Below are 14,109 nucleotides of genomic sequence, written 5' to 3'. Positions count from 1 at the left end.
ACGACACAGCAAGAAAATGTAAGGGAGTGAAGAATAAGGGAACATTCTTCTTGAAAGGGGCATCGCGGATGTAGATGAGCTTTCTGAATATATATTTCTGCAGTCCCATAATTCAACATGCCAACAGCGCTAGTAAGGTCTCAACAAGGTTTGAGCAAGATCCTCTGCACCATGACAAGTGACTTGTGTTTGAAAATAAGCATGTGATGGCTGGATGTGCTATAAAAAGAGGTATGTGAAGGCCTCCTGACAAAAAGCAAATCACACTACTGGCTGACTCATGAAACAGTGCAAGTGCAGTATTTAGAGAAGCATGAGATGTACTACATTCAGAGGTAAAATGTCAAATGCAGAAATACTCAGCCTATAGCTATCTAGCCTCATGCAGCTTTTCATAGCTCTTTTTCCAAAGTAGAAGGTGGTACACGCTGGTGTAAAAATATGGTAATTTAAAACAAACCCCAGGGAGAAATGTGGAAACAAATGACAAAGTCAGGCTTCTCAAGAATGGTGACAGATTGAATGACAGAGAGCTCAATGAGTTCTAACTATTGCATTAATTGCTGAGAGTGCACCCTTTATTGAGTTGATTTGTTACTTTATTATACGTTACACAAAATTTTGCATTCTAGTTGTGTTGAATACTCTAGTAGCTCTCTAGAACATTGTTCAACAGCTTTTCAACTGCTGAAATTAGAGTACCACTCAGACTAAAAGAACGATAGGAGAGAGGGAGAGATTGAGAATGATGAAAATCAAACAAAGAGGTAAGAAGAGGTAATCAAAGGGGCACAATTCATCTCTATTGTCTGGAGCAAAAGTTTACATTATAGTAGGAGGACAGGCTGGCTGGAAATATCACAGTGAAGAAAAGAAAGGGAAAGGGAAGCTTATGGATGCAGTGGGTTACTGTAATGGCTTTCATCAGTGGCGATATGGGTTGAAAGTTGTGTAGTCCCTACTGTCCACTTGAAACTTTGCATCCATTTATCTACATAACTAAGTCACCTCAAAACCTAGCTTATGATCCAAAAAAATATTAGTCCTGTTGGTATCTTTAAAATTAAAGCACCCCATTTTTATCATTTTACTTTAAAATAAGAGATGCAAAGTTCAGATCTAGCTCCAAATCCAAATGATCCCAATACTAAAAAGGTTTGGTTTGGGGGTTTGATTCAGGGCAATTCATTTGAAATAATGTCATGCTATTTATGGTTGTGAGTACACTTCCAGTATACTGTAAACATAGATAAGCAGGTGCTAACTTGCCAAAAATATTACCTTTCAGACTGCAATTTTTCAAGTTTGTTCTCAGTCCAAAGGCTCTCTTCACAAGGTAGGTAAAATTCTATTTAACTATTTGAAATTCCCAAGCATGAATAGAAATATTTCCCCCCCCCAACCAATTAAGGACCTCATTTGCAAACACTTCTGCACATGAGTAACTTTACAGACGTGATTTTTTTTTATATACATAAATTTATAAAACTCGGTTTAAACACTCCAGCTCAAAACCAGCATATTTCCAGTACAGTCATAAGCTTGAGAGAGAAACACACTGAAAGTGCAATATGTAAACTACAAGAGGAACATGCACTCTATATTTGGAACAAAATTCACTGAAATAGTAAAGGAGATAAAGCAGCTTGTGCTTCTCACACATTTAATTATCCACACATCATGCATGTATTAAAGTGTGAAATCCCATATAGATCAGATAACATTTAAGTACACGTGGTGAATTTACTTGAATGTCATCAATATTCCCTTCATATAAAAAAACAATTAAATGCCAAAAACCTGCATTAATGCATCACTATGATTGAGATTTTAAATGCACATGAGATTACCATAACCTTGGTAATTTCCCCACTTTTGCAACCATTATACTGCAGTACCTTTAAAATATATACATAATCATTTCAGTTACTCTACAAATGTGAACTTTCTACTGCTGACCTAGAAAATCCCTTGGAATATAACTGGGGGAAAAACGGAGCAGCCAAACCTTCAATGACACCATCTTAAATTAACATAAAACATTGACCCAGCAGCAATCTTGAGAAAAATAAGCAGAAAGCTTACCCCATCTGGTAGTGCCCTCCAGCACACAGCACTGACAAACTCATTTGTGTCATCTTCCTTCCGGTCCTTGTCCAGGACGCTTTTGACAGTGTCAAATTTGAAAGTCAGCAGCGTCTTTGAAAGGCCCTTATAGTACAGGTAGAGGGAGTTATTTTCGCTTCCTACAAATACAAGCAAATCAATATAATAAAAGTTCTAGAAATGGACTCCTGATAAGTATGGCTTCTTAGATCCTTTACTGAGAGAGTAGAGAAGTATTTCAGCCTAGTTCCTGAGAGTTTAATTGCCCCCTTTACATCCGATCACTGATGGCTGCTGCAACTAGAGTAGAGGATCATTACAGAGTGGATGTCCATGTCAGTTTGGCTCACTATGTTAGAATTACAAAGGCATCAATACAGGATTATAACACTATTCTGGTCTGTAGTGTAGATAGGACTTTAACCTTGTTTCAAGGCTCTGCCAAAGTTAACTATGTTTCATGCCTTTTCATAAAGGTTCCATGTGCAAATTGCATAGATGTCAGTGAAATTCAAATGGGAGAGGGCAGCAACATTTAAGTGATTTTTGCATCAGTGTTGGAATTGTTTCCAATTCCTAATCCAGCAATAATTGGTTTAATTGTCCCACAGTGGCAAATTCACCACTGTGCACAGCTGCAGGAGATGCAGACTTACGTAGGTTTGAAGAGAGACATCTCCTCAGTGGAAGCTAGTTGCAGTTTAAAAAAAGATTTATTCAGTCTCCTAAAAAGCTGTATGAATGCAGGAAACTGGACTGGTTTGTCTATGTAGAGCGCTGTGCTAAATGACACATGCAAAACTACCACACCTGGGATCATTCAACTGGTTTAGAATCCTGACCTTCTCTCAAAGGACAGAGGGATTTTTTTAGTTTAATTATTACTTTAAAAGACATATATCACATTCATTGCAGTTATGTTAGCTGTGGACTTTTCAGTGAAAATCTGGTAGTTAAAGCAAATCATTTAATTTAGGCAAGAACTGTATACGTGCACACTGCCCTACCGTGACTACTCTATATGCTATTCTCTAGGGCCAAGGCTGAAGGGAGCAGCTAAGAATAATCCTATATTTTCTGAGATGTCTCAAATACTGAGTTCATTTCTATGTGTATTTTTCATTAGAAGCAGTGCAAGCTCTGAGGAGCCATGCAAACATTTCTTTGGATGGCTCCTCTACTCACCACAGGCAATGTAGTCTCCATTGGATGCCAGGCCTACAAAATTCTTCTCATTGATGTGACCCTTGAAGGAGCGCAGGCAGTGTGGTTTCCCTACATTCCACAGCTTCAGCTGACTGTCTGTTGACCTGAGATCATCAGTACAGGAAAGTCAGAATGCTACCATAAAGCAGGAGATCCCAATTTGAATCGTAATTCCTTAGTGCGATAACTTACAACTCTCATATAGCAGACTTGATGAGCTCAAGGAGGTTTTACCCAATTTCATCATGTCTTACTCAAACTGAACTAGTGAAAGTATGACATTACCTTTAAGCTTGTCAAATGTGTGACTAGGATGCACAAAAAAATATCTCAACAAGGTAAGTCCTTTCTCCAGTACTGCTGTCAATACCACTGTCCTCCACTTCACTCATTCTCATAACCCTGGGCCATTTTTGACTCCTTATCCCTACACATCCAGGACATTATCAGATGTTTCTTCCTCTACAATATAGCCACAATCTGTTCCTTCCTTTCTGCCCTGTTAGTGAAAATACTTGTCCATGCACTTACCATGTGCCATATTGTGACCTCCTCCCCTAGCTGCCCTGAAAGTATGGTGCTCACCTCTAATCAATCCAGACCTCAGCAGCTAAAATTAACCTCTTATTTATCAGATGTCAGTTCTCTTTAAATCCTTCCACTACATCCCCATTTCTCAGTCTGCCATGAAGCCTCTGCACATAAGGCTGCCAGAAGTAAAATTATTGATCCATCTGTCTAAGTTTGCATGACTTCCTGTGAAATTTTCTCTCTTCAGGGCAGGTGTATATATTCCCAGAGAGCAAAAAGTGGCTCTGGAGTCCTTTAAAATGTGTAAGGACTCATCTGTCTTTTGGTTAAAAAGGTGAGTTTCATCAAAGGGAAGGTCCTCCATGGCATTTTGGACCTTCCTGTGCTACCCTGAAGCACGAACCCATGATTCATGTTGCATCACAAAGGCAGCAGCCATTGCTCTTGAAGATGTATCTGCTGTATCCACTGCCGATTGAAGAACAGTTTGACAACCAACATGCCTTCCTCAACGAGAGCCTTGAATTGAGTTCTATCCTGTTGCAGAAGCTTGCCAATGAATATCATGAATTAGGAATAGCTCAGGTGATCATAACTAGCCATCAATGCTTGGTGACTGGGTATTCCGAAATGAGGTTAGAAAAAGTGAAGACTTTTCTTCCCAATAAATTGGAGTCATTTACTCTCCATTAACCAGAGTAGATTTGTGTGTTCTGCCCTCCATGGCAGCCTGGACAACCAAAAAGTTAGGAGTATGATGAGAAAGAACAATCTGGCATTCCCCAGCGACTTGTGCCAATACCTCTAAAGGGCAGCAAAACGTTATTCTGTCTTAACGAAAAGAGTTGATTTTTTCTATCTGCTTCCAGAATGTCTTCATTAACAGGAAGCTCTATTTGGCTGGATCCGGAGGATTGGAGGATGCGTAGGAGTTTATGTTGAGGATCCTGAGTTTCCTCAAAAGAGATCTGTAGCTCCTCTGCAAATATGTAACAGTCCCTGGAGTTGCTTATGGTTGATGGGGATAGAGACATTGGAGCAACTGCTTCATCTGGAGATGAGGACAATCTCGTTGCTACCATCGGAATCTCTGGATCTGGCTCATAATCTTCCTCTTCCTTGGGATCAGGAGGAAGCTCTGACTGTCCTCTTGGAGGGGAGGGGTGGATAAACTTTAGAGGAATGTGTCGACTCTGCAGGATGGTACAGGTGCCATGGTCCCAAGTATGGCCAGTAAGACAGGTCAAAGGGTGGTTGTGGAGGTCCCCATGGCATTCCAAGCAGATACTGAGGTGAAGATTGGTTCCAGACTGGTCCAGGTCTATAATGGGGTGGATTCTCCACACCAGCCCGGCAAGTGGTGAATTAGGCCAAGTGGGCCCCAATCAGCTAATTAGGCTGCAAGCAGGGGACCCTTAGGCTATGAGGAGACCACTGATTGGGAACAGGTGGGGCTTGTATAAAGCCAGGTAGCTGGCTGCAGACAGGGGGCTGCCGCTGCTGCTGGGAAAGACTGCAAGAAAGTAGGCTGCAGTCACTCCATGAGTGGAGAGAATTGGAGGCTGGCAAACCCAGAGAGGGAAGCAGCCCAGGGAACCAGGAGCAAGAGGTAGAATTGTACAGGGACTGGGATTGCTTATTACAGGATCCCTGGGTTGGAACCCAGTGTAGAGGGCAGGTTTGGCTTCCCTACGAGCCACTGGGGCTTGGCAAGGCCACCAACCAGACAGCAGGTCTGCAAAAACTGTGAATTCTCTAAAAGGGGAGAACATTAGTGGCCTGGTCAGAGGGCCAAGCCACAGAGAGGAAGCTGCTGACCCAGAGTGAGCGGGGCAGTAGTGCAAGACAAGAGAGAAGAAAACACTGGGAGGAGACCTCAAGCTGGAAGAACCAATCCCCAGGACGGCCAGCAGGAGGTGCTGCTCATGGTGAGTAGACCCTGTGACAGGGTCCCTTGTCTGACAGACATGCCTCAGAGGAGGCAACACTGGTTCATTACGCAGTTCAAGTCTCCCAAAGAAGAAAATGCCGATTCTGGATCCATCAGTGGTACAGACAGTTCTGCTGGACAAATACCATGATTGCATGATTGAATGGTAGACAGACTGCTCCAGGAGAGCAAAAAATGTCATCAAGTGGAGCGTAAGTTTTTGCTTTCTGGAATGGAAGGGGTCATGTCTGCCTGAACCGACTGAGTCGAAGCAGTTACCACCATCAGGCGAGGCAGAGCTGTTACAGTCAGTGGCTGAGGCTGCTGATGGCTGACTTTTGCCTGTGCCATCAGGTCCCAGTGTTTAGGTTTAGTTTGTAGTGGAGACACCATTGCTCCGGAGCGTGATCTGGTACTAATGGAGCCCTGGACTTGTGGGTTTTCTTGTTGTGACCGAGACTTCGGACATGCTAAGTCCTCATGGGCTAAGCGGAAAGACTTGCGTAACATAGGCAGGAGTTGTATCTGACTTCTTTGGAGTACACTTAGAGGACAATTTGCTTTCATGGTTATGAGAATACTCCCTGCCTTACTGTGAAGTCCCCCGACGGGGGATCTGTGGGAGTAGATTCCCTCACTCTTAAGTCAGACCTCTTGGCAGGCAGGAGGTATGCTCCTTGCTGAGTCAGGCAGATGTGTGTGGGGAAGGGGGTATTTTGAAGCCTGGAGTTGCAACGGAATATGGAGGAGCAAAGGGGAGAATTCCCCAGGACAGGGATTCTATCTAACTATGAAACTTAACTAAAACTATAGAGTAGAATTCTAAACTATTTACAAAATATATATATTTATGGACTGAAGAATAAAGGAAGACAAATCTCTGGGCATTGGACGACCTGACCCAGGCCACAGTGGAGGTAAGAAAGAACTGGAGAGGTGGTCAGTCTACTCTGCCCTCTCTCTCTCCAGTTGGAGACATGAGGGTGCCTGAGAGGACGAACAGATATGGCTTTCAAGAATTCTCCAACTCTCCACAGTGGAAAACACATTAGGACCATCACTCAAGGAAGGTGGTGTGTTCGCCTTTGATCATATGAGCCATAGACAAGAGAGTTTGTCAGACATTTCCTTTTCCCCATGCTGTGCTTTACTCCAGCACTGTACGAATGTGAGTTTCTAGAAATGGGGAGGGGTTACAGTTTTATTTTGTCTGACCTCCCAGAGATATAGGGGCTCCTTGTACTGTTAGGGCAGCTACTATTACTGATTTTAAACACAAGTTCTTATACCTTCTAGGGGCTGCTATGAGTCATAAAAGAACTAACCCCACCTCTATGAAAGTCACCAACATAACGTTCCCTAGTCTCTAAGATGTCAGAGTTCTATGTCTGCTTCTGCTCACTTGTGCCATCTGCCAACTCATCAGCAAGTTCTTAATATATAGGCACTTAACCTCTGTGTGTTAGTGCCATACAATCTAAATCCCTATTCATTAAAATAAAAATACTTAATCTGTTGCTGATGGAATGCACTTAATGCTAACAAATTCGTATCAACATCTAATCATGTTTTCATTGCTCAAGATAAGAGTACTATACTGCAAGAACAATCAACCTACCACTTCACAACAGGGAGAGGAAAAGACCATTGATCCTCTCTCTCTCTCTCACACACCTTCACATCCTTGCCAAAATATTATCCTGAATACGCTGCTTTTTCAAATCAGACTCTGTAAATCAGCACCATGATCAATGGACCCCGCTAAACATCAGGCAGTTGTGAGCACTGCCGGAAGTCAAAGCCTAACTTAACAAGACTGAACAAAATCAATACAATATATGAAACAACTTTGGTTGGTACTAAAGATAATTTTATTTGTATATTTTTGATTAAAGAAGTTCATCTTTGGTACTCAGAAACCTCACTATCATTTCATCTCTTCTCCCAAATTTTGGAGAGCTGAAAATGAAAGCAATCTACTTTTTATACATTAATTTCAGCATGCAGTGGAAAAAGATGTCCCAGCTCTGCGCACACAATCCCTGCAATCCTGCTGTTGCCTTATCGGAGACTGACAGCTCTATCAATCTCTCTCCCGGGGTTGTGGAATAAGCATTCTCAAATGGCCAGCTCTCAAGCAGGACAGAGCCATTTCATCTTTATATGTCCCATGTGTGACATGCCATCTGATCAAGCATCTACAACATTTCCTGCCTTCCACTTTTACAAAATGCTTTCTTTCCACACAGCATTAATTCCATGCTTTTGTTGAACTGAACTTGCTTTAAAGTCTAAAAATAAACGTACATCTTTTATAAGAGCTGTAATGCTAATGAAAATGGAGCTGTTTAAAACCAGACAGCACTGGAAAGCACTGTGGAACCTTCCATCACACAGCTCTGCCTATAAGCAGCTTTGACCTGCAGTATCCTCCATGCCATAGTACTGAACCAGTATACATATACCTCAGTACTGACTTAAAAACATCCCATTCTATTCTGGCCTCTTGGGTAGAAAATGCCAGTTTAATCAAGATGCGTGGAACTGCAGTATGATTTCCAATATGGACAATTGTCCATTAGACCACTAAACTTAACCCCTCCTCACCTTTATTTCTGACCCATGTTAAATTTGAACTCAGGGCTTTGGAGGAGACTAGTACACTACCACACTGTGCCACCCAGCTACTCCTTCCAGAACAGCTGTACTACACAATGGGGGATCGTGATCATAAGCCATATTCTAGTTGCATGGGTATTTTTCTTAAACTCCTTGTTGCATGAGACAGCAGAGACCGGAAATTGTTTTCTATTTTTGTTCTACAAAGTACAGCAATCTGCTATTTAGCAGAATGACAATTTGCACGTACGTGATACACACACACCCACACAGGCATGTATGTACAACAGAGTGAAGAAAGGCTCAGAAACCTGCTAGGAATCAATGATTGTAATGCTTTTAGCCCACATAAAAGGAAATACTTACGCAGAGACAATTTCTTCCCCACTCACAAACTTTGCATAGGAGACTGCCTTGCGATGCCCTTTGAACACCATGATTGGCTGCTTAGTGTTGCGAAGATCATAATAGTGAACACAGTGATCTAGAGACAAAGGGGGGGGGGGGGTGGAGAGAACAGAGGCAAAACTTGTTAGGAGATAAAGACACTACATGTGATATCAATCTCTGATGTCTAATCAATAATTAATCAGTTCAAAATAGGGAATTTGAGACAATGCCAACAGGTCCTGAAGTAGAGGAAAAAGCACAGAAATCCAGTCTAAGGTTTCCCTGCCTCTGACCTAGGTGAAGCTTGTTAGCTAACAGTCTGCATTGAAGTTAAACTGGCTGAAGACTCCATCCGCCGCTGAATTTGGAACATGGAGAATACGGGCTAAGATTTTAATGTTTATTGAAAATGGACTTCAGCATATTACACTTTTGCTTCCTTTCTCTCCCACCTTCTCTCCGACTTCATTTCAAATCAAGAGAGAATTGGCATTTTGGCTAATGAGGGAAAGCAATCTAGATTTTAGCTCCCCTTAAGAACTATTTCACAGATGTATTGCCACTGTCATATCCACACAAAAGGAATCACTACATAAGTGGCATTGCAGTTTAATTTCTGCACAGTTAAATCTCAATTCCCAGAAAAGAGTAGGAAAAAATCCAACAGACCCAAATCCAAGCACACACCAAACAATCCCTTCAATCCAACAAGATCAATCAACTGCGTTCTTCCATTTTTCAATCATTTATGCTAAGCTTTATTTAACCAACCACTGGTATTATTAAAAACAAAAGGGAGAGAGGGGATTTTATGTAGGTTGAAACTGAATAAAAAATCCCACCCCCACCTAGATACGATAGACCTAGAGCTCAAATGAAAACTTGGGTTGACCCTGCCGCCACTGTCCTTCCAACAAAACAAATAAACGAAAACTGAGTTTCATCATAAAGAGTAAATTTAAATGGATTTTAATGCCAATACCTATAGGCATTCAATAAGTTTTGTGCTCACTTAGAATTTCAAGGCAATATTCAGAGTCTTAAAAATGACACCCAGCTTGTCTGGAAATCCCAAGTGATTAGAGAGAGAACTGGATTTAAACATATCAGGTTCTGGTTACAAAAACTGCCATTGAACAAGCAAAGGCAGCTTTTCACCTACCTAAGAAGATAAATCATTTGTCTGGGACTAGAGAGGTGGTTCTGGCAAGCACAGCTTCAGTAAAATGAGAAACAGGTTCACGTGTCATTTTATATCCAACATCCTTTGCAATTACTTTTCTCTCTGTATGTCAGTATAGGAGGAGGACTTTCTGGTAAAAGGAGAGGTTTCCTCATCTCTTTTTCAAACCACGTCTTCTCGTCCATTTATACCGCAAATGCTCAAAGAAGTTACTTTGTGTTAATTCCGCCATGTAACTGCTTGACAAAATTCCAGTATAATTCCTGCTGTGCTGAAATTCAACTGTTGCACCCACCACCACTGGCACTCAAGCATTTTGAAAGCCTGCCTTTGGCAGCTCTCTCTCTCAAGCACTATTGGTTTTACTACAACCAAATATTAGCCAACTATCCAGCAAAATTCCCAGGTCAGTTCTTCATTTTTAATACTGTAATTGGCTTCAGAACAAAATGATGCACCCGGTTTACTTAGTAAGGGAGAGATTTTCCAAAGTGCCCAGGGGAGTTAAGTGCTCAAGTCCCATTAATGGGATTTAGGTGCCTAAATTCCTTAGGCTCCTTTGAAAAATCCCAGCCTAAATATGTTGTGTTTTGTACTCTGACAAACATGCGTGAATTGGCAGACCTGAAACAGTGAATTGGCTGCAGATACTTGAACAAGCTGGATGGGTCCAACAAGTCTTCTGTTAGGAACTTGTTACTGTATAAGCCATTTAAATGCTATTTTTATTTGGAATCACAGCCTCCTCTCCAGCTGGACTGTCATTATCTAAACAGAAGATATTTTCTGAATGCTCCAGATTTCATATTTCAGGTGGTGACAGGGAGAGGTGTAGGTGGGTGGGGAGGGAAATGGAATAAGCAGCTGGATTAATGAAGATGGGAAGCTGTGTCCATTTGCAGAGATAAGACATGAAGTTACACTCACCTTCTAAACTTTGCAATAAACAACTCCAAGTCTGCTGGCATCTGGCCCCAGCACAATGTGCCTATCTGTGCTGGCAGTACAATCAATCACTGTCTGCTCTGATCAGTGTGAGACCAAGGGAACAGCAAGACCACCAGGTTCTAAAATTAGCCACTTAATAATTAATCGCTTATTTCAGCAGTGAAGGTGTTTGTGCTCAACTGACAGTTTTTTATTAAACTGAAATAGCTATTTGAAGTAGATATATCAAGACAAATGCTCATTGCATTCATTAAAATCAGCACAGGTGGTCACATTTTACAATTAAAGAAACACTCTCTTTTAGGCCATATGGACCTTCACAAAACAAGATAAAAATGCCACCTGCTAAGGAAGCAGAAATCTTAAAAGCCACGCTAACTGAGAAAAATAAAAATTCTAGATATCCCAGCAGAAGCATCTTGCGGTGAACTATGATGAACTGAGATTATCCACAACTGGCAACATTTCTGGCACTCCCCTCTATCTTGGGTTAGACATTAGAAGTGCTCTGGAAAGTTCAGTAATCAGGAAAGTTAAGTATAGCACAGAAAAACACTGAATGATCCCTCTCCATGCACGCATCCCTCCTTAAGCTCTGCCTGAGTTCCTTAAAACCCCACCTGTAATACCTCAGCTTTTCATACAGATCTATAAAATACACTTCAATGCTGATCTACACCACCTTCTACTATCTGCCTCTACTTTTTTCCCTAACCACAAACACTGGAATTACACAGAGAGAATCTGTGGAATTTTGTCACGATATTGTGGTGTGTATAAACAAAAAGGTTTTGCCTCAGACCAGCAGACACTTTTACTTATAACAATTTCAACTTTGAGTCCACTTTTCTACAGTCAAAAGCCTTATGCTTAACCACTCAAAAGCCAAGTTCCTTGCCACCTTGCTTATTTCTTCTATAGTCTGATTTGTCAGATATACACAAATGCTTTGCCCTATTCTGGGTTACTGTATTGACCATATCATTTTAAGACTCTGTAGTAATTCCTGTTGACTTGAATGTTACTGAAAGCAGCTTGTCTGCTGTTCATGTCTAAAAATACTTCAGGTTTTTTGAGCCAGGTCACACTACACACAAGAGTGTTACTTTAATTGTCTCAAAAGGCAAAAGGAGCAGCCAAGATTAAGTACAGTTATTGAAGATCCAGACCACTGTATTAAATGTGTCTTTAAAGTGTTCAAAAGATAGCCCACTCCCTTTTAAGTCGACTATGCTTTGAGATTTAAGCAACATCTGACCAAGAAGTCTCTTATTCCACTGCAAAACTTTTGAAACATCCCACAGAGTGCCCCACAGATACAATCTTAGTGTCAGCAAACACAAGCATTCAGAACATCCCTCACATCGCCACCAGCTGACGCATTAGCAAGGCCATACATAGCCTTCTTTAGCATGGTCAGGAGCAGTGTTGAAGAGGAAGGTCTTGTGACTAAGGCTCAGAACTTGAACTCGGAATATTTGGGTTTAATTCCTAGCTCTACTATAGTCTTCCTGTGTAATCTTGGGAAAGTCACTTAGGCTTTGTCTTCATGATGCTACAATGGTTTAGAAAATGATTAAGTTAAATCAATTAAATCTTCCCGTGGGGATGCTTACTTTTGCCTAAAAGTGCCTCATTGATTTCTCACCAACTTCGGCTTACAGGTTTATCCATTTATCCTGTGTCGGTAAAAAATCGATATAAAGCATTCTGAAAACAAAAGAATGTTCACACAATAGGGACAGCACTGTTTTAACTACACTGGTTCCTAAATAAATTCCTAATTTTCTGACATAGGCAAAGCCTCAATCTCTCTGTTCCTCAGTTCTCCATGGTAAAATACGGCTAATATCACTTCTCTGTTTCACAAAGATGTTGGAGATCAGGGCTCAAAACAGAAGATACATGGCATACAGTCACCTTCCCAAGCTGGCAGCTGCATTTGTCATCCTTCTGCCTCCTTTCCCTGGGAGGATGTTGGCACCACTGCCACCAAATTCCAAAACGCAGCTGGCTGAGCTAGGGGCATACAAACCCCATTCTCAGAGAGCTGCAGCATTTTGTGCACTATAAACAGCAGTGACTACTGATGAACTAATCACTATCAGCAGAACTTGCTGCTACCACCACGCAGACCCAGCTGCTTCCCTGCAAAGAGAGGGGGGAATTCTACTACAGAGGAACAGGAACTGGGGGATAGGGATCTATGGTCATGGAGTTGGGGCGATGAGAAATGGAACTGAAGTGTAAGTTCCCATACAGAAATGGCAGAGATGGCAACAAGGTCTAAGGGCTCTGGACATAGCTTAGAGCATCACTGCTGATTTTTCCCTTTGCACTGCCATCTTCTGATGACAGTTAAGCTCAAAAACCACACTGATTCTAGTGATGGGCATCACAGAAAAGTAAAAAAGCCAAAAAAATCCAAAACAGTTGAGTGATTCATGGATGGGATCAGTTGCATCTTATTGAGCTATTCTGTATTTAATGAACAGACCACTGGTTTTTGGTGTGGGTTTTTTTTTTGTTTTTTTTTTTGGTTTTTTTTTTTTTTTTTTTTTTAAACCGTAGTAGAGCCAATACAGTGCACCCTTTCTTATGCAAATCAAGAGATTTTCAAATTAAACTGTTCTGACTAGATGGACCCCCCAGTCCCATCCCTCACCACAAAGCACATATTTACCAATCAATGGTGACCTTGGAAGCAGTTTCTTTTGTAAAATGGGTCAGAGAAGAATGGGTAATGTATGAGCAGTTTTGTACATTTCCCTGGATTCTGAAAGATCTGGAGTAGTGATGCACACAAACTGAAGGCCAGAACAATTGATCTCTCCACCCATCCAGAAACTCTAAGCTCAGTTTCCACATCAACTATTTTATCACTTCCACCATTAGCATGTCTAATATAGTGTTAACTAAACATTGGAAAACTGCAAGCCTTTCTCCTCCGTGTACCATTTCTGAAAACACTGGAAGAATTCAAATTACATTCTTTTCAAATTTTTATGCACATTATAAATCCATTTTAAGGAGTAATAACTAATGGCTTATTTAAATTGTTTTTCAAAGTTATTTACGGTTAGGTATACATTAAGACCGCACTTAGGAACATAGGTTATGTGCTGCTTGGCATACATGTAGTCAGACAGGTGAATATCAAATTCAAGAAAACATAGGTTTGAGGGAAGAGTTGTAC

General features: G+C 41.2%; 1 protein-coding gene across 4 annotated transcripts in view; it reads right to left on the bottom strand.

The window, feature by feature from the left end:
• COP1 (COP1 E3 ubiquitin ligase) overlaps positions 1 to 14,109 on the bottom strand; it is a 186,622-nt gene that overhangs the window by 41,570 nt on the left and 130,943 nt on the right. For 2 of the 4 annotated variants that reach the window (XM_067532411.1, XM_067532412.1), the window contains exons 16-18: positions 8,759 to 8,876; positions 3,292 to 3,416; positions 2,086 to 2,246 (exon numbers count right to left, since the gene is read on the bottom strand). In XM_067532411.1, coding sequence (XP_067388512.1) covers positions 2,086 to 2,246; positions 3,292 to 3,416; positions 8,759 to 8,876 — 404 coding nt within the window. Of the gene's footprint in view, positions 1 to 2,063; positions 2,247 to 3,291; positions 3,417 to 6,859; positions 7,733 to 8,758; positions 8,877 to 14,109 lie in introns of those variants that run through there. The other 2 variants (XM_067532416.1, XM_067532414.1) reach the window with 2 other exon arrangements.

The sequence above is a fragment of the Emydura macquarii genome, unplaced genomic scaffold (assembly GCF_026122565.2).
Source record: "Emydura macquarii macquarii isolate MOO-44397 ecotype Brisbane River unplaced genomic scaffold, CSIRO-AGI_Emac_v2 contig_3287, whole genome shotgun sequence".
NCBI lineage: Eukaryota > Metazoa > Chordata > Testudines > Chelidae > Emydura > Emydura macquarii.
The sequence above is the reverse complement of the archived record's forward strand: the minus strand, read 5'-3'. Positions and strand labels throughout refer to the sequence as shown.